Source organism: Schistocerca piceifrons, chromosome 1 (genome assembly GCF_021461385.2).
Source record: "Schistocerca piceifrons isolate TAMUIC-IGC-003096 chromosome 1, iqSchPice1.1, whole genome shotgun sequence".
In the NCBI taxonomy this organism is placed as follows: Eukaryota; Metazoa; Arthropoda; class Insecta; order Orthoptera; family Acrididae; genus Schistocerca; species Schistocerca piceifrons.
The window spans coordinates 540,468,786-540,487,262 of record NC_060138.1 but is presented as its reverse complement, the minus strand read 5'-3'; the positions used below and the strand labels follow the sequence as shown (position 1 = coordinate 540,487,262).

The window sequence follows — 18,477 nt, the reverse complement described above, 5'->3', positions numbered from 1 at the left end:
GTAATGGCTGCCATGCCAGATGCCCTTGCTGTGGCTGGGTGGTGCTAATGGGGAGAGCCCTGGTAGCACTGGGCGATATCAGGGCAGATGCTTTGCGTATGAAATGTATCAAGCTCCAAAAAACTGGCCATTCTTCTATGGCCATCTCTTCAGTTTGGTAATAGATCATTGAATGCTGCTTCTTATGATCCTGTGGACTACCCTTTCCTGGCTACACCCTGAGAGAAGGGCTAAGCCCACCGGCTTGAGGTGAAACGCTATCCCCACTACTTGGTCTATACTAGGACAGGTAGGGACACATTCACTGCCTTAGAGCCATTATTTTCTGTGGAAAATATTGAAGGCAAGGTTGGTGAAGTAAAGTGGAGCTTATTAGTAAGATGCGGTCAGGATTACTGCTTATAAAAACTTTTTCTGCCTCCCAATCTGCAGGCCTTCGTGCTTGTACTCACCTTGATGACTTCCGGTGTCCATTACTCCTTAACAGTCTTTGAATATGGATAAGGTAGTCATTTTTCATAGGGACCTCATACTTCAAACTGATGAGAAAATCCTGACCAGTCTGGAATGTTGGGGCATTGATTTTATTTGGTGTGTGCAGGAAGGTGATAATGACACTGATATCGGCACCTTTATTCTGGCTATTGAGGGAGATACCCTCCCAGAGAAGGTCAAGGTTGCAAGGTTGTGTGTTACTGGTACTCCCCCCCCCCCCCCCCCCCCCCCCACCACCACCGCCTCCGAGGTGCTTTCTTTACATGTGTTTCGGGCACATTTCTTACCAATGTATGGTGGACCCTCTATGTGGTACCCACTCCATTAGGGGAGTTACTGTGTTGTGCCACCTGAGTGTATTAATTGTCATGACCATCACTCTCTCTGCTCACCAGATTGCATGGCATATAAGAAGGAAAAGAAGATACAGAAGTATAAGTACCTGGATTGTTAATCTTACACAGAGTCTTGTGAACAATATTATGAGGGGGAAAGTTGCTACTCACCATATAGCAGAGATGCTGAGTCGCAGATAGGCACAACAAAGAACTGAAGCTTTTGACCTTTGGCCTTCGTCACCAAACACACACACACACACACACACACACACACACACACACACACACACACACACACACACACACACATGTTTGCCAAAGACAAAAAGTTTTAATCCCCCCCTCCCTATCGGCGACTCGGCATCTCCACTATACAGTGACTAGCAACTTACTTTGTCGTAATATTGTTACATTCCATCCTGGATTTTCCATTGTTTGATTTTTGACTGTGTCTTGTCAGAAATATAGCAGACTTCACTCTGTGTCAGTAACTCCTACCTTTTCCTCTGTTACTTGCTTTTCCCCTCCTCCCTCTTCCTTACACCAGACCCATCCTCCTCCCCTGCAGTTCCCAAGCCCTCCCCTCAGGGTGCTGCTCCTCATCTCCAGATAAAGTGTCCCTCTTCTTCCGCACCCACTGGTGGTGAGGATTCACTCTCAGGACCCCTCCTCCTTGCCATCTCTCAGGGCAGAGGCCTGCTACCACAACTTGGCCATGGAACTCAGTCTGTACACCCCAAGGTACCTGCTGCCTTTCAGTTCTGGATCTTGAAGTCTGCTCGAGGAGGAGGAGGAGGAGGAGGAGGAGGAGGAGGAGGAGGAGTGGGAGTAGTCCCAGGACAAGGCCCCTCCACTGCCCCCAGAGATGTTGACATCATCCATCATCCTCGCAACCTGAACCTGACCTCTTATTTAGGGAAGTCATCCCATATTTTTTGGTGATGGGTGTTAACCCAGTGGTGGTTGGCAATCTCCATCTCCTTCCTGACAGGCCACCTTCACCTGGTGCCCTAACTGACCTCCTTCAGCAACTCTCCCCTCCCTCCCTCCTCCTTGGGGATTTTAGTGCCCATCAACCTTTGTGGAGCAGTGCTTTTTCATCTAATTGGGGGCTCCTCATTGATAAGTTTCTTGCAGACCAACACCTGTGTCTCCTTAATGATGGTTTCCCTACCAATTACAGTGTCACATGTGGCACTTTGTTTGCCTTTGATCTTTTGCCCCCCCCTCCCCTAACTGGTTGTCCTGTATCAGTCACCTGAAGGTTGAATGTTTTTGTAAACTCAATGTTCTTAGCTTCCTTGCCCACACCTCTTGGAGTGCAGATCATTTGTCCCTTTTTTGCCTTTACTGGGCATTACTCCTGTCTCGTCTTGATTATGGATTTCAGGTTTATGGTTCCGCTGACCCTTCCACACCGCTCTTCTTTGACCTGCTTCACCATCTTCATCGATCTAGCCACCATTGCCTTTCAAACTAGACCTGTTGACAGTCTTCCAGATGATGCTGGGATCCCTCCCCTTTTGGTTCAGAGGTCCCAGTTCCTATGCTGTCACTATCCGCCCTTCCCCTGATCATCCCTCCTATTCTGTTATTTTCAAAGCTTCGGACTCGAGAGGGTTTAATGGGTGGATTCTGCCTCGCTTCTCTCGACTGTGATTTCCATCTCCCCTCCTTGTCCTCTTCTCCCAACCATCCTCTCCTCTGCCCCCTCCCCCCTCCACTGATTAGTTGTTTCTCAGTCTTGGATTCATATGGATCTCTTCGGGGTCCAAAACCCTACATTGCCCCCATGGCATTCCATTCTTTAACTGAACACACTCACAGGAATTTCAGGATGCTATTGTTTCTTACACTGATGGCTTTAAATCCACAATTATTTGGGATATGCCTTCACGTCCTCTGTTGCCATCAAACACCATCTCTTGCTTGCCAAGTTTGGGGTATTTACTGCAGAATTGATGGCCATCTATGGTGGCCTCTGTTTTATTAAACAGTCCTCCCTGACTCAAGTTTTTTTGTGTATAGACTCAATGAGTGGCCTTCAGGCTATCGCTCACTGTGTTTCCCACTGCCCCTTGGTCTCTGCTATCCATAATCTTCTCACCAATTTTGGCAATGCTGCTTGTTACGTTGATTTCCTGTGGGTTCCCGGCCACGTAGGTGTCCCGGGTAATTAACTTGCTGATCGTCGGGCTGGGAGAGGAGCCATCTACCCCCCATTCCCTGTGATACTGTTGGGTGTGGATTTGTGGCTTCACAGCAAATCCATTTTTCCTTAGTCATGGGCCAACTCTTGGGAGGCTACCCCACTGTAACACAATCACAGAGACTCCTACTATGTGGCATTCTTCCCTCCACCTCTCCCTATGGGAATCTTCGTATCAGCCATATTAGATTGGCCCATACTCCACAATGAGGCCCCCCCCCCCCTCCATTCTGTAGTTGAAGCCCCCCATCCCTGCACATGGTGGTTCACATTTTACTAGACTACCCCCACCTTTTGGCCCTTCGCACTAAATATGCCCTCCACCTTCCTTGTCCTGGGTGTAGCAGACAACCCATACATGGTTACATCTGTTCTTGGTTTTCTTCGTGAAACTGGTTTGCCCTCTCAAGTTTAAGTTCTTGAATTTCCCTCTGGTATTGGAGTTCTTCAGTTAGCATTGGTGTTTGTTATGGAGGCTTTGGTCCTGCCTCTACATCAGCTTGGTTCTCTTGATCATGATATGGTGTGGGAACTGGGATGAGCCAATGGCATTGCTGCTGCCCTACCGTGCCAAGCATTTCTGGGGCACACTGTTCTCCCCGATTCCCTCCATCCTCTCCTGTTCTTTCCTCTTCCTGCTGCCCTGACATTCCTGTTACCTCTTTGTAATCCTTGGGGCCTACTGCAGAACACATCTTCCAACGACATAATAAATTTTATATAACCAGTTACACTGCTATGGGTATTGTTTTACTTGGACTATAGGTCTATTTCAGCTATGTAGCAATCATCAGGTTGTTTGCAAGTCCTCGCTTCCATGCAGTATCATTGATTCTGTTCCTGTCTATTTGTTTACTAACTATATTGTTTTGTTGTTATTTTAGAAGCAATCAGTTGTGTGTTCCAGCATGTTCCAACACTTCATTCATAAAGGCCAGAAATAAACTTAATATCCAGATGAAATTTCGTGACAGCAACTATTTCAGATGATATCGCTGATCATCTGACGTAATTACTGTCATGAAATTTCAGCTGGTTGTTAAGTTTATTTCTGACCATTATTAGTGAAGCATCAGAACATACTGAAACACACAGCTGATTACTACAAAAGTAACACCGTAACAATATAGCCAGTAAACAAATAGACAGCAACAGAATCTACAATATTGCATGGAAGTCAGGACTTGAAAACATAACCTGATGATGGGTGTACAGCTGAAATATGCATATAGTTCAAATAAAAAAATAATATCCACAGCAGCATAACTGGTTATATAAAATTTATTATTGTCCCTCTTTGTTTGCCTATTTTCCTTTCTTCTTGCCTGGGCTGTGCTGTTTGTATTGTTCCTGCCATGCTTTCTGCCACCTTAGGATAGGAGACTGATGACCTTGCTGTTTGCTCTCCCCCTCCCCAATTGACCAACTATCAACTAAAAGTCAAAGTAATACTGAGTTGTTCAGTTTCTGTTGTAACACTCATTTAAGAAGTTAATAAAATTCTGGACATTTCCCTGTCTTTCTTAGTTACTTTAGTAGTAATTAGTTAGTAGCAGTAGTTCCACTTCTGTATTTTAATTTCATCCATAGATAATGGAAGAAAGACCACAGCTGTAATTTAACAGTTTAAGAAAACAATTTGGCTCAGCCAAGATAAGTGTGATAGAGCAGAATTATTCTCTTAAGTTACTATTTTTTACGCTTTTAAACAAGAAATGATTATAAAAATTATACACTCATGTATCCTTCCTCCATAAGTGGAAAAATCTAAACTTACTTTGAATTTATTATTTGATGTTATGAAACCTCACTAATAATAGCTTTAAATTGTCTTCTTAGTGTTTCAGACTGGAATGGTTGGATACCAGGAATCCCTTACAGATCCATCATACCATGCGCAAATCCTAGTTCTTACATATCCTTTGATTGGCAACTATGGAGTAACAGATGAGAGTAAAGATGAATTTGATCTTCCCCAGTAAGTGAGAGATAAAACTGTAACGATAGAGATTGCAGTTACTTATATTTTAGAAATTTTAAATATTTTTATATACCTACAAACATAATGTATCAGTTAAGTTTTCATGTTACCTGTCCTCACAGTCTCATATCTGCAGGTGGTTTGAGTCGAGACGTATATGGGCAACAGGATTGGTTGTTGGAGAGCTCTGTGAAACTCCCAGCCATTGGCGTCAAGTTAGGACACTATCACAGTGGATGCATGAGCATGGAGTGCCTGGCATTTGTGGCATTGATACAAGAGAATTGACCAAAAAGATTAGAGAAAAAGGATCACTTTTAGGAAAGATTGTGATGGGAGTGCCACAGTCCTCTGTTCCTTCGGCTGTGTTGTTTGAGGATCCCAATAAAAGAAACCTTGTGAATGAGGTTTCTATTGAGGTACTATGAACTATTTGTGTGTTACATCATTGTTGTCAGTAAATCAAATGCCTTGTACATGTAGCATACTGTATATGTATTAATATTCTTATTTGGCAGCAGTGTTTGTCTTTTACAGAAAGTAATGACCTTCAGTGCTTCAGCACCAGTGACAATATGTGCTGTGGATTGTGGTTTAAAATACAATCAATTAAGGTGTCTGTTAAAGAGAGGAGTCAGGGTGGATTTAGTTCCATGGAACCATCCACTTGATGTTGAGAAATATGATGGTCTTTTCCTAAGCAATGGACCAGGAGATCCAGAAATGTGCAAAGAAACCATAGAAAACATACAGAAGATAATGAAGCAGGATAAAATAAAGCCAATCTTTGGTATCTGCTTGGGTCACCAGCTGTTATCACTTGCTGCAGGATGCAAAGCATACAAAATGAAGTAAGTTTTAATATTTTTCAATGTCATAAACAAATATTAGTCCAGTGATGTGCATTCTGTTTGAGTGACAGTAGTGTACTTATTGAGAAAATTAAGTTATTAAACAAATATAATGTGAGTTGATCTTGTTTGACTGAATTATGTCTTGCTACTTTCCATAAAGATGACACTTCACTGAACAATTTGCTGAGAGTGACAAATGGTAGACCATTTGTAATGAAACAATAACGTGAAATATTATTTATTGTTAAAAGGCTTCTTTAGTTGTATGAATAATTTTTTCAACTCTACAGAGATGCGTATTAATAATAGTGTAGCCAAGAAGGGGAAGAGTATGAGACATTCAGCTGCTACACTCCCCTTCCTCCTCCAAATGTAAGTGAATGAGTGAGTGAGTGATTTGTTGTTCTAAAGTTCTTCTGTGAAGAAGTGAATAGTACACGTGTATTTAACTGTGTTGACTAGTCAGTTAACACATTCTAACACTTCTGTGTTTTTTGAGCATTTGTGTTGCAAGATTTATCTTTATAGCGTAGTGATCATCAGAAGAAATGTAGCAACAGTACTTAGACTGCATCTAGTGGCTGCATGGGTAAGTTTTATGTTCACTGTGGTACAGGCATCCATTGATAAAGTACAGATAGGAACAGGCTGCTAAGTGTGGATGCAGGGGGATTGGCCACTGTCCAGAAAGAGCTGGAAGCTGTGTTGGCCTCTTTAGATAGGCTTCAGGATGTTGGAATCTCTGGAGCCTAAGTGTCATCTGGTATCCCTGATGTCACAACACCCTCAGATTCTCCCACACCAGCCTGATGAGGTCTGGACAAGCACAGCAGATGGGGTTCTTGGTCATTCAGAGTACCAATGCAAGGTATGTGATGGAGACCACATGCAAATAACAGGCAAATTGGGAAGAAATGCTAGTATCCACTGTCTCTGATTGCCAAGGTTTCACATCAGGTACATAGAGGAGACACTGCTGGCAGTGACTAAATGCACTTGTTCACATTGGCACAAATGATGGCTCTGCCTGGGTTCTGAGGCCATCCTTAGTTCATCCAGGCAGCTGGCTGCTTTATTGAAGACAGCTAGCTTCCTTAGTGGAGTGGAGGCAGAGCAGAAGTTTCGCAGCAGCAGCTCCAGAACCAAATACGGTACTCTGGTTTGGAGCCAAGTGGAAGGCTTAAAGTCAGGTTGAATGCTGGTGGTGGAGGTGTGTTTAGAGCTGTAAATAATATGATAACATCTAGTGAGGTTAGAATAGATTACAAATATGAAGGTGGCTCAAACATGATAATAGTGCTTCTATAGTCGACCCCCACCCAGCTCATGAGCAGTAGTGGTGGAATATTCGAGCTAGTATTGGGACAAGACTGCACATACACAGTTCATGGTTATGTAATAATAATATTAGGGGGAGATTCCAGCTTAGAAAAACTACAAACTGATTCAAGCAGGCAATATGAATTTGTACTAAATACATTATCCAAAACTTACCTTGAACATTAATCAGAGAACAGAATCATAATAGTAACATCAGTTCTGCTGGTTGTCAGCAGGCCTAAACTCGTGGACTCAGTGGTTGTAGAACAGGGGATCTGTGATTGTAAGGCTGTTACAGCATTACTAAATATGGTTGCAAACGGGAATGTAAAGAAATGTAAGAAATTCTTTCCGCTTACTAGGACAACAACGTCACTAAATATGGTTGCAAACAGGAATGAAAAGAAAGGGGAACTTACTTCTGCTTGCTAGGAGCAACAAAACACATTCGGATTACTTCAGTGGTTGACATGGAAAATGCGTTTCCAGAACTGAAAATGTTGAGCATGAATGGGCAAAGTTGAACAATATTGTGCAATATGCCTTAGATAACTATATGCTGTGCATAGCTGTGAATAGTATGAAACACCTGCCCTAATTTAACAGCAGTGTTAGAAAACTGTTCTGAAAGCAAAGAGAGCTTCATTGCTGATTTAAGTCGCAAAAGCATCGCAGACAGACAAAATCTGGACAAAGACAAATGAAACACAAGGAGAAACCATGAGTGAATCATTCAATAATTTTGAAAGTAAGATTCTATCTACCGATCTGACAAATTATTGAAGTTCTCACCTAATGTTGTATCAATAAATGGATCAAAGCCAGCCGTGTGGACACTCAGAGACAGTAATGGCATCCAAGTGGATGCTGAAATACTAAACATCTTACTTCAAAGTTATTTAACTGAGGGTGATCATAATGTAGTTCCTTCTTCAAATCATCACTCTGCCTGTGAGATTCGGAAACCAGTAGGTTCCATAGCACACATTGATACTGTTTATTGACTTTGAGAAGGCATTTGATACAGTTCCACACTGCCAGCTAATGAACAAAATACGACTGTACAGTGTATTAAACTGGATATATGCTGGGGTTGAAGAGTCCCTGGCAAACAGAACACAGCATATCATTCTTAATGGAGAGAAATATTAAGACCCAAATACTCAAAGACAGTGTTACAGGACCATTAATTTTCATAGTGTACTGTTACGTGACAAAATTAGTAATGAAACGTGAGAGCAAAACTTTTTCTAAGTTTGAACAGCTGGCATTACTCAGTCATGCAGATATATCACCAGCTGGGAAGCTTAGACATTTCATCACCATTACTGGGTCAGGAAGACAGCCATCTCAACACTCTTGAGAGACTGTAAGCAACCCAACAGAAAATGGTCACAACAGTGCAGAATGAATCGCCTTCATTACTCCCATAACATAACATGAGCGACACTAGATAGGATGCAACAACGCCAAGCAGGAATTTGACTAAACAGTAAAGACCCTGTAACAAATCTGTTAAGAATATGTAGCAAAACTGAAGACCACTGATGACTATGAAAGAGCAAACTCAATTCACTCATTATAAATGACAACTAGAGCAGAGCCTCTCCTCAGTGACGTAAACAGTCCATCACCACTAACTTTCGGCACTCGATCAGTTGGATTGATCGCATTCGTGTTGTTTACACTCAATTCTTGGTTATGGTATGGTAAAATAATTTGAGAGAGGTTGTTCTAGTGCTGGTCTTGCTCTTGCTGGCCTAAGAGATGATCAGCATTCAGAAGCCATGCTTGAGAATCCATCAGTACTGCCATTAGCACAGCAGTCAACCCTTAAGGATAATCAGAGGGTCTACAGACACAACTCCATGGGTCTGGAGGCCTACCATACTGTTGTGCCAGGTTCATTGTTCAGTGCAACTACATTGCATACGACATTGCACTCCATTTGAGAGGACAACACGAGCAGTAATCTGGGAGGGATTGAGTATTCCGCAAAATGGTGTAGGCACTGATATCTCCATGCCAAACTACTGACCAGCGCATGCCTAGCTTGCTAGCGGGCAGCAGAACCACTGCATCAGGGTGTCATAAACCTCCACTAAAAGCTGATGTAGTGTCTTTGGCAGCCATGAGTCCACTACTGAATTCAGTGGTTCCTACTCTGCATTACATAGGCACCAGTCACCGTGGGAGAAGCAGCAATGATATGTATTCTCCGTAATAAATGGAGAAACTTTGAATGTTACTTTATTGCATCTAATGACACTTCACAGGTCCTCAGTCTGCAATGTGATGGATTAGTAGGGGTTTCCACCTCGACAGAGGGCAGCCCCTACAACACTGTATAGAAATGACATAGTGGATGTCAGAAGTTGCATGAAGCTTTCGGTGGATGATGCTGTTATATCCATGGAATTTGCAATGCTAGAAAATTGTGGCAAAATGCAGGAAGACATGCAGAGGATCAATGCTTAGTGCGGGGATTGGCAGTTGACCCTCATTGTAATCAGATGTTTCATTTTGCACATAAATAGTCAATCACAGAAACATCACTGGCTGCAATCACAAACATAAACTAGTTTAGAGTATGCATATAGAATGATTGCAAGTGGTACAACTATGTAAATCTAATCACAGGTAAGACAGATGTTGCACTGAGTTTCATTGGAAGAACCTCGGAAAGTGTAATTGATCTACGAAAAGAGGTAACTTAAAAAAATATCATAAGAGCAGTAGCTAAGTATTGCTTGTGTGGGATCCATACCAGGACTGGTAGAGGAAATAGACAACACTGAAAGAAGAGCAGTGCATTTATGTAGTAAATGTGAAAGTGTCACAGAGATCCTCAGCCAATCCCAGTATCAGACACTGCAAGAGAGGCACACTGCATCACAGTGTGATTTATTTACTCTTAAAATTCCAAGGGGATACATTCCTAGAAGAGTCAATCAGTATATTACTCCCTCTTCCAGTTATCTTGCAAAAGGCAACGAAGACAGAATTACAGAGATTTGTGCTCTCATTTAGGTTTATCAACAATCATCCTTCCTGTGGACCATTCAAGACTGTGATAGAAAAGGGGGAAAGTGACAGTAGTAGACGATTATACGAAGTACCCTCTGTCCTACACCATAATGTGCCGTGGGGAGTGGAGACATAAGTATGACCTGAATAAAGGTTACATAGACTATAGTTTGAAGAAGTGCAAAAATCAGTGTTGTGAAAATTGTTGTTTCAAAGAATCAATGAATTTGTATGCTATGTCACTGTTTGAGAAAAGTGTTTCATTGTAATTTTTCAATTTGCAAAAAGTTACATGTAGACAAGCATTCTGTAAATTGTCACTGTAAAAAAAAATTCCATTTTCAGGTATGGGAACAGGGGACACAACCAGCCTTGTACACATCATGGAACAGGTTTATGCTTTATGACTTCACAGAATCATGGATTTGCAATAAATGTGGAAAATCTTGCGGAGGGATGGCTTCCACTGTTCACAAATACAAATGATAATACAAATGAAGGTCTAATTCATGAATCGCTCCCATTCTTTAGGTATGCAACAAAAACACTGGATAACATTTTAAAAAATGCTGCCACAAATTAATAATTTTTATCTTACATCCTTTCAGCACATGACAATATTTTCCAGATCAAAACATTGTTTTATCAAATGTTGCATATTTTCAGTGTACAATTCCACCCTGAGCACAGCCCAGGACCACAAGATTTGGAGTGCCTTTTTGATGCTTTTCTAGAAGCGGTGAAGATTTGTAAAGATGGTGGTGCACCAGATTTAAAAGGCATTCTGTCTCAGCAGCTACGGCGTCATATTACAACTGCACCATCTGTATTGCACCCTAGAAAAGTGCTTATTCTTGGATCAGGTGGTTTGTCTATTGGACAAGCCGGTGAATTTGATTATTCAGGCTCACAGGCAATAAAAGCACTCAAAGAAGAAGGCATACAGACTGTGCTAATAAATCCTAACATTGCTACAGTGCAGACATCAAAAGGTCTGGCAGATAAGGTTTACTTCTTACCATTAACACCAGAATATGTGGAACAGGTAAGATACGTTTCTATATGTGATGTTTGTTACTGTAAATGACAAAAAATTGTGATAGACAAGAATTATTTGTTTAGTATGTGTGGATAGCTGTAACTGAAATGATAAAGCCATCTTGTGTGAGAATAAACTTTAGGCAAGGAGATCAGAAATGGGATTCATCAGTGAGCTCTATTATCAGAGTCATGCGAGACATGAAGTTCAAGTTAGGAATTCTGTAATGAAATGGATGAAGAGAGAAATGTAAAGAGTTTAGATCATTTTACTGTGATGACAAGTAGTCGAAATTTAAAGGTAATGTAAGGTAACTGTATGAAATAAGCAATGAAACTAAGTGAAACAATGTAAGAGGTGAGGAAATGGTGCATATGATACTGACAACAGTATAGTGGCCTTGCAGAATAAGCCTGACTGTAGTAGAAATGTTAAATAATTGTAAAGTGGGTGGAAATGTTGATCAAGCACCCAGGAAAATGTTAACGTTAACAGTCACTTGAAATATGAGTCTGATAATCAGTATGACATAATTATACACACTCTCTCTCTCTCTCTCTCTCTCTCTCTCTCTCTCTCTCTCTCTCTCTCTCTATCAAAATTTGGTCATCACTAACTAGTCTATTAAAAGCTCGATTGTATATTCAGATTTTAATACAGTAAGGCAATGATTATTGGAAACTAAGCTGTGTCTGTGTTGTTCAGTGACAAACATTCTAGAATTAGTGGGTGGCGGGACCTCACATATGTAGTCTGACTTTTGTGCTACATAGTGACTCTTTACCATGGGGAATTGGAACACAGTAGTAGGGGAAGGAATACAAGGAAGACTTAATGAGATGGAAGACACACTAATTGAGGTCTGCAATAAATTTAAGCCAGTAATAGCGAATACTCTGTCCAAAAACCACAAGAGGAAGTGGTATGTTTGCAAAAGGCCTGGAGATGTGGTAAGACTCCAGCTAGGATGCCTCATGGTCATTCAGAAATTTCTGAATTTGATACTGGATTGTAAGATATACCCAGGAGCAGATACAGACTCGGATCACAATTTAGCAATTACAAAAAGTACGCTGAAAGTCAAAAGCCTCATCCAGGAGAATCAGTGTGCAAAGAAATGGTATACTGAATGCTGAAGTATGATGAAATGCCTTATAAGTTCTCTGAGGCTCTAAGTACTGTAATAATGGAAACCACAATAGGCATTTCAGTTGAAGAGGAGTGGACATCTCTTTGAAAGGGCAATCACAAAAGTTGGACAGACATAGGTACAAGTCAGGTAAGTGTGAAGAAACCTTGGCTAACACAAGAAATACTTAAATTGATCGATGAGACGTATCTAAAAATATGATAAAGGTAGTACAGGAATGCAGTAGGGAATGAAATGAGGGCTGAAACTTTAATAGTGGCAATTATTTATTTACAGCTCATACAAAATAGATACCTGTTTCAAAGTTTTATTGACCTTCAAAGTAGTCACCAGCATTGTGTATAACCAGTTGCCAGCGATGTGGAAGTCTTACGGTACTCTTACCAGTGTCAGTTGTGTTGACAGTTCGAGTGGCACGGTCTATTGCCCGACAAATTTGTAGCTGTTCTAAAGTGAATGCCGTGAAGTGTTTCCTTCAGTTTAGAAATAAAGTTGAACTCACGAGGGCTTAAGTCGGGGGAGTGCAGTAGGTGGTATAGCACTTAGCAGCCCCATCAGTCTTACAAATCGGTAACAGCTTGCACTGTATGTGCTTGAGCGTTGTCCTGCAAAGTGATGGTCAGGTCCTGCAGGAAGTGTCACCACTTTTGTCTCTATGCTCTTCATTTTTGGTACACAACCTACGATCAGCTTAGAGACAGAAGTGATGACACTTTCTGCAGGACCTGACCATCATTTTGCAGGACAAAGCTCAGGCACGTACAGTGCAAGCTTTGACTTATAGGGCTGCTAAGTGCTATACCACCTACTGCACTCTCCTGACTTAAGCTCTCGTAACAATTTCTAAACTGAAGGAAGCACTTCACTGCATTCGCTTCAGAACTGCTAAAAATTTGTCGGGCAATAGACCATGCTGCTTGAACTGTCAACACAACTGGCACTGCTAAGAGTATCCTATGATTTCCGTATTGATGGCGACAGGTTATACACAATGCTTGTGACTACTTTGAAGGTCAGTAAAACTTTGAAATACGTGTCTATTTTCTATGAGCTGTAAATAAATAGTTGCCACTACTGAAGTTCCAACCCTCATAAATAGGAAGCACAAGAAAGCCAAGGCGAGATGGTTGGAGAGGGAAAAAAGGTAAGAAATTGGTGGTGGTGGTGGTGGTGGTGGTGGTGGTGGTGGTGGTGTGAAAAAAGAGTCCTCGGTATCTGTTATTCCAAATTACCTTGATTAATTCTGAAGTTATCTTAATACTTACTACTATCAATTCTCTCACAACAGCATAATGACAATATTTCTAATGCTACTAAAATATTACGAGCCCCTATTAGTATTATCAGTAGCTAGATTTTTCTTCAGCAGTTAATACTAATACTGATTGCTATTTAACTGTTCTCTGAAGGCACACTTCTGTCTGGAGCTTCACTATTTCTATTTACTGTAGTGTGAGATGGACGGACACACACACACATACACATACTAGGTCATTTTCTGTACCTCAACTTCCAATTGCTATCCTGAAAAACTGAGTCGGCATTCCTCCGTAATGAGTTAGATGTTGAGCTCAGAAAGAGGAAGCGGTATTAGTATTGTGCTATGCATAGCTTGGGGTAAGTATTTCTAGAAAGTAAAAAAGGAAGGGAAAAAAGGAAGTGTGGGAGGGGGGGGGGGGGGGGAGGAAAGGAAGGGAAAAAACATAAAGTGAAGGTGTAATGTGGAATGTTGGATATTTTATATTCATTATTGGTATGATTATTTATTTGTATAACATTTTTTTATCATACCCCTACTCTGTTTTAGCTAAGTAATCCTTCAATGTATAAAATTTTTTGCATAACAGGTTTATTTTAGCTGCCTTTTTAAATAAGTGTATTTTTGCAATTTCTTTAATCTCTTCTGGTAATTTATTGTACAGTTTGATTCCTTCGTAGAAAATGCTGTTTTGAGTTTTATGTTTATTTTTTATTGGTAAATGTAAGTTGAGTCTCTCTTGTTGCATGGTCACGGACTGAGCTGTTAGTGCAGTAATTACCAATGTTATTCTTGATGTGTACAACCGAATGGTAAATGTATTCATGTGGAGCACTTAAAATCCCTAGTGTTCTGAACAGATCTTTACAATGAGCTCGACTAGTATTTTTGGTTATTATTCTTATGGCTCTTTTCTGGAGTTTGAAAATTGTGTTCATATTTTGTGCATTTGTTCCCCAATAAAGGATGCCTTAGTTAAGAATTGAGTGTACATGTGAATAATATGTAACTAAAAGACACTGCATGTTACACACTGATGATAGGATGGTAAGGGCATAACATGCTGATGACATTCTGTTTGCAAGTACCTTTGTGTATTCACACCACTTCAACTGAGAATCAGTATTCATTCCTAGAAATTTTGCATTAGTTACAGCTACACAGTATGTAGAGGTGCCATCTACATTTAATTTAACATTGTCACTTTTCCTCTTCAAACTGAAATTCATGGCATTAGTTTTCTTTATGTTCAATGTTACATTATTGCTTACTGACCAATCATAAACTTCATTGAGAGTTTCATTTGCTTTCTCAGCAAGGAGTTCTCTTGTTTTCTCAGTGACTATAATATTGCTGTCATCAGCAAAGAGGATTTTTTTCACCATGAGTAACACTACTGGGAAAGTCGAACAATGGAAAATCCAGGATGGAATGTAACAATACCAGAGAAGGAAAGTTGCTACTCACCATATATCGGAGATGCTGAGTCGCGTTAGGCACAACAGAAAGATTCACACAATTAAAGCTTTCGGCCATTAAGGCCTTTGTCAGAGAGCTGAAACCAAACTGGCTCTGTGTGTGTGTGTGTGTGTGTGTGTGTGTGTGTGAGTGTGTGAGAGTGTGAGAGTGTGTGTGTGTGTGTGTGTGTGTGTGTGTGTGTGTGTGTGTGTGTGTGTGTGTCGAGAGTGCGTGTGTGAGAGTGTGTGTGTGTGTGTGAGTGTGAGAGTGTGTGTGAGTGTGAGAGTGCGTGTGTGTGTGTGTGTGTGTGCGTGTGTGTGTGTGTGAGAGTGTGCGTGTGTGTGTGTGTGTGTGTGTGTGTGTGTGTGTGTGAGTGCGTGTGTGTGAGTGTGTGTGTGTGTGAGTGTGTGTGTGTGAGAGTGTGTGTGTGTGTGTGTGTGTGTGTGTGTGTGTGTGTGTGTGTGTGTGTGAGTGTGTGTGTGTGTGTGTGTGTGTGTGTGTGTGTGTGTGTGTGTGTGTGAGAAATGCCTCTTTAATGAATCTTTTTTGTTGTGCCAATCACAACTCAGCATCTCTGCTATATGGTGAGTAGCAACATTACTGGGAAAGTCATTGATGTATATCAGGAACAGTATTGGTCCTAATATGCTACCCTGCGTACCCCAGGGAAAATTGGGGGACCCTTACTGTTCATGTTATATATTAATGACCTTGCAGACAATGTTAATAGTAAAATCAGGGTTTTTTTTTGCAGATGATGGAGTTACCTATAATGAAGTACTATCCAAGAGAAGCTGCATAAATATTCAGTCAGGCCTTGATAAGATTTCAACATGGTGCAGAGATTGACAACTTGCTCTATATCTTCAGAAATGTAAACTTTTGCAGTTCACAAAATGGAAAAAAAATTAGTAATCTGTGACTATAATATCAATGAGTCACTGTTGGAATCGCCCATCTCATACAAACACCTGGGTGTAATACTTTGGGGAACATGAAATGAAATGATCACATAGGTTCAGTCATGGGTAAAGCAGACTTCAGTTTATTAGTAGAACACTGGGAAGGTGCAGTCAGTCAATAAGAGATTACTTATGAATCACTTTTATAACCAGTTCTAGAATATTGCCCATCTACCAAGATGGGCTTTAAACAAGGCAGACTGGGAAGCTTTCACCTCTGCTGTCTCCCCTATATGGTACCATCGAAGTGGTAGTTGAGCAGGTCACTAGAATGATCATTTCTGCATCGGAAAATGTTCTTTAGGGTGCCCTGGCGAAAGTCAGTACCTTGGTGGTTGCCAGAAATCGCTGAGGCCATTAAAGGGCATCAGCAAGCTCTACAATGACATAAGAGGCACCCTTCTGTAGAGCTTCTAATAGCTTTTAAACGGCTCCGTGCCAGCGTTCACCAGCTTATAAAAAGATGGAAACAGGAGTGTTGGGAGAGGTACGTCTCAACCATTGGGTGCCATACATCACTTTCCCAAGTCTGGATGAAGATCAGATGTGTTTGTGGGTACCAGACCCCAACAGGTGTTGATTAAACATCTCTCATCTGACTAAAAGTGACATCTCCTCCTCATCATCAACTGGATCTGGTGCGATGGCGTCTTTCCATCCCAATGGAGGGAGAGCACAATCATTCCAGTGCTCAAATCCAGTAAAAACCAATTTAATGAGCATAACTATTGGCCCATCAGCCTCACCAACATTCTTTGTAAGCTGTTAGAACATATGGTAAGTCAGCAGTTGTTGGGTCCTGGAGTCAAATAGCCTACTGGCTCCATGCTAGAGTGATCGCTCTACCCCTGATCATCTAGTTTTCCTTGAGTCTGTCATCCGAAGAGCCTTTACCAAAACTTTAAGACATGACCTGGTGACATCATTTCCTTGCCACATTATATAAGTGAGGTCTCTGGTACCTGCTCCAAATTTTTATCCAAAATTTCCTATCGCTCCGTACTTTCTGTGTCCAAGTTGATGCCTCCCATAGTTCCCACATACCCAGGAGAATGGGGTCCTGCAGGGCTCTGTATTGAGTGTATCTCTATTTTTAGTGGCCATTGAAGTCTATCAGCACCTGTTGGGCCGTCGGTCTCACCTTCTCTGTATGCAGCTGACTTCTGCATTTTGTACTGCTCCTCCAGTACTGGTGTTGCTGAGCAGTGCCTACAGAGAGCCATCCACAAGGTGCAGTCATGGACTGTATCCCACAGCTTCCAGTTTTCAGCTGCGAAGTTGTCATGCACATCTGACTGCGTCGTACCGTTCATCCTGAACCAGAACTTTACCTTAATGATGATCCACTCACTGTAGTGGAGACATATCGATTCTTAGGACTGGTTTTCAACACCCGATTGATGTGGCTCCCTCATCTTAGTCGGCTGAAGCAGAAGTGCTGGCAGCACCTAAACACCCTCTGCTGCCTGAACAACACCAACTGGGGTGCAGATTGCTCTATTCTGCTGCAGCTCTACAGAGCCCTTGTCCAATCCCACCTTGACTATGGGAGTCGGGTTTATTGTTCGGCAGTGCCCTCAGTATTGTGTTTACTCGACCCAGTGTACCTCTGTGGTATCAGACTGGCAAGAGGAACTTTTAGGACGAGTCTGGTGACCAGCATCCTGGTGGAGGCCAGAGTCCCTCCATTGAACGTTAGGCATAAACAACTGCTCACCTGTTACGTTGCACACATTGGTAGTTCTCCTGAGCATCCAAATTACCATCTCCTTGTCCCATCCATGGCAGTTCATCTCCCACATCAGAGGTCCAGGTCAGGACTTAAAATTGTTGTTCATGTCCGATCTGTTCTGTCTGAAATGGGGGCCTCGCCATTACCAGATGTACACCTAGGCCAAAGCTTCACCTGGTCCTTTCCCATGGTCCTAAGGACTTATTTAACCCTGTGGCTTTCTGCTGTCACTTCCTCTCGTTTCTTGCCATGTACTGGGCCCATGAAGTAGGTGGCTCGATGGCTGATGGCTCGATGGATGATGGTCACGTTGGCTTCACGTATGTTCATGGAGGACATATTGAACAGCACTCCTTGCTAGATGGCTTCAGTGTTTGCAGAGCTGGCGGCGCGGTGAGTCATTTCTTCTCTGTACTGACTCCTTGAGCTGTCTAAAACTTATTGACTAGTGCTACCCCCGGCCATCCTTTGGTAGTGACCGTCAGCAGTCCATCTATGCCCTGGTACAGTCCAGTGATTCCATGGTGTTTATGTGGACCCCAGACCACGTCAGAATCCCAGGAAATGTACTTGCCAACAGGCTGGCCAAACAGGCTTCACGGAAACCCCTTCTGGAGATCAGCATCCCTGTAACTGACCTGCGATCATTATTAT

The 18,477-nt window shown here is 41.9% G+C and overlaps 1 protein-coding gene across 1 annotated transcript in view; it reads left to right on the top strand.

Annotated features, from left to right (window-relative positions):
• Positions 1 to 18,477, top strand: part of LOC124747733 (CAD protein) — a 527,676-nt gene that overhangs the window by 129,557 nt on the left and 379,642 nt on the right. Inside the window, exons 2-6 of the mRNA XM_047248953.1 lie at positions 4,882 to 5,020; positions 5,160 to 5,442; positions 5,561 to 5,874; positions 10,570 to 10,755; positions 10,891 to 11,269. Of these exons, the coding sequence (XP_047104909.1) occupies positions 4,882 to 5,020; positions 5,160 to 5,442; positions 5,561 to 5,874; positions 10,570 to 10,755; positions 10,891 to 11,269 (1,301 nt within the window). The remainder of the gene's footprint in view (positions 1 to 4,881; positions 5,021 to 5,159; positions 5,443 to 5,560; positions 5,875 to 10,569; positions 10,756 to 10,890; positions 11,270 to 18,477) is intronic.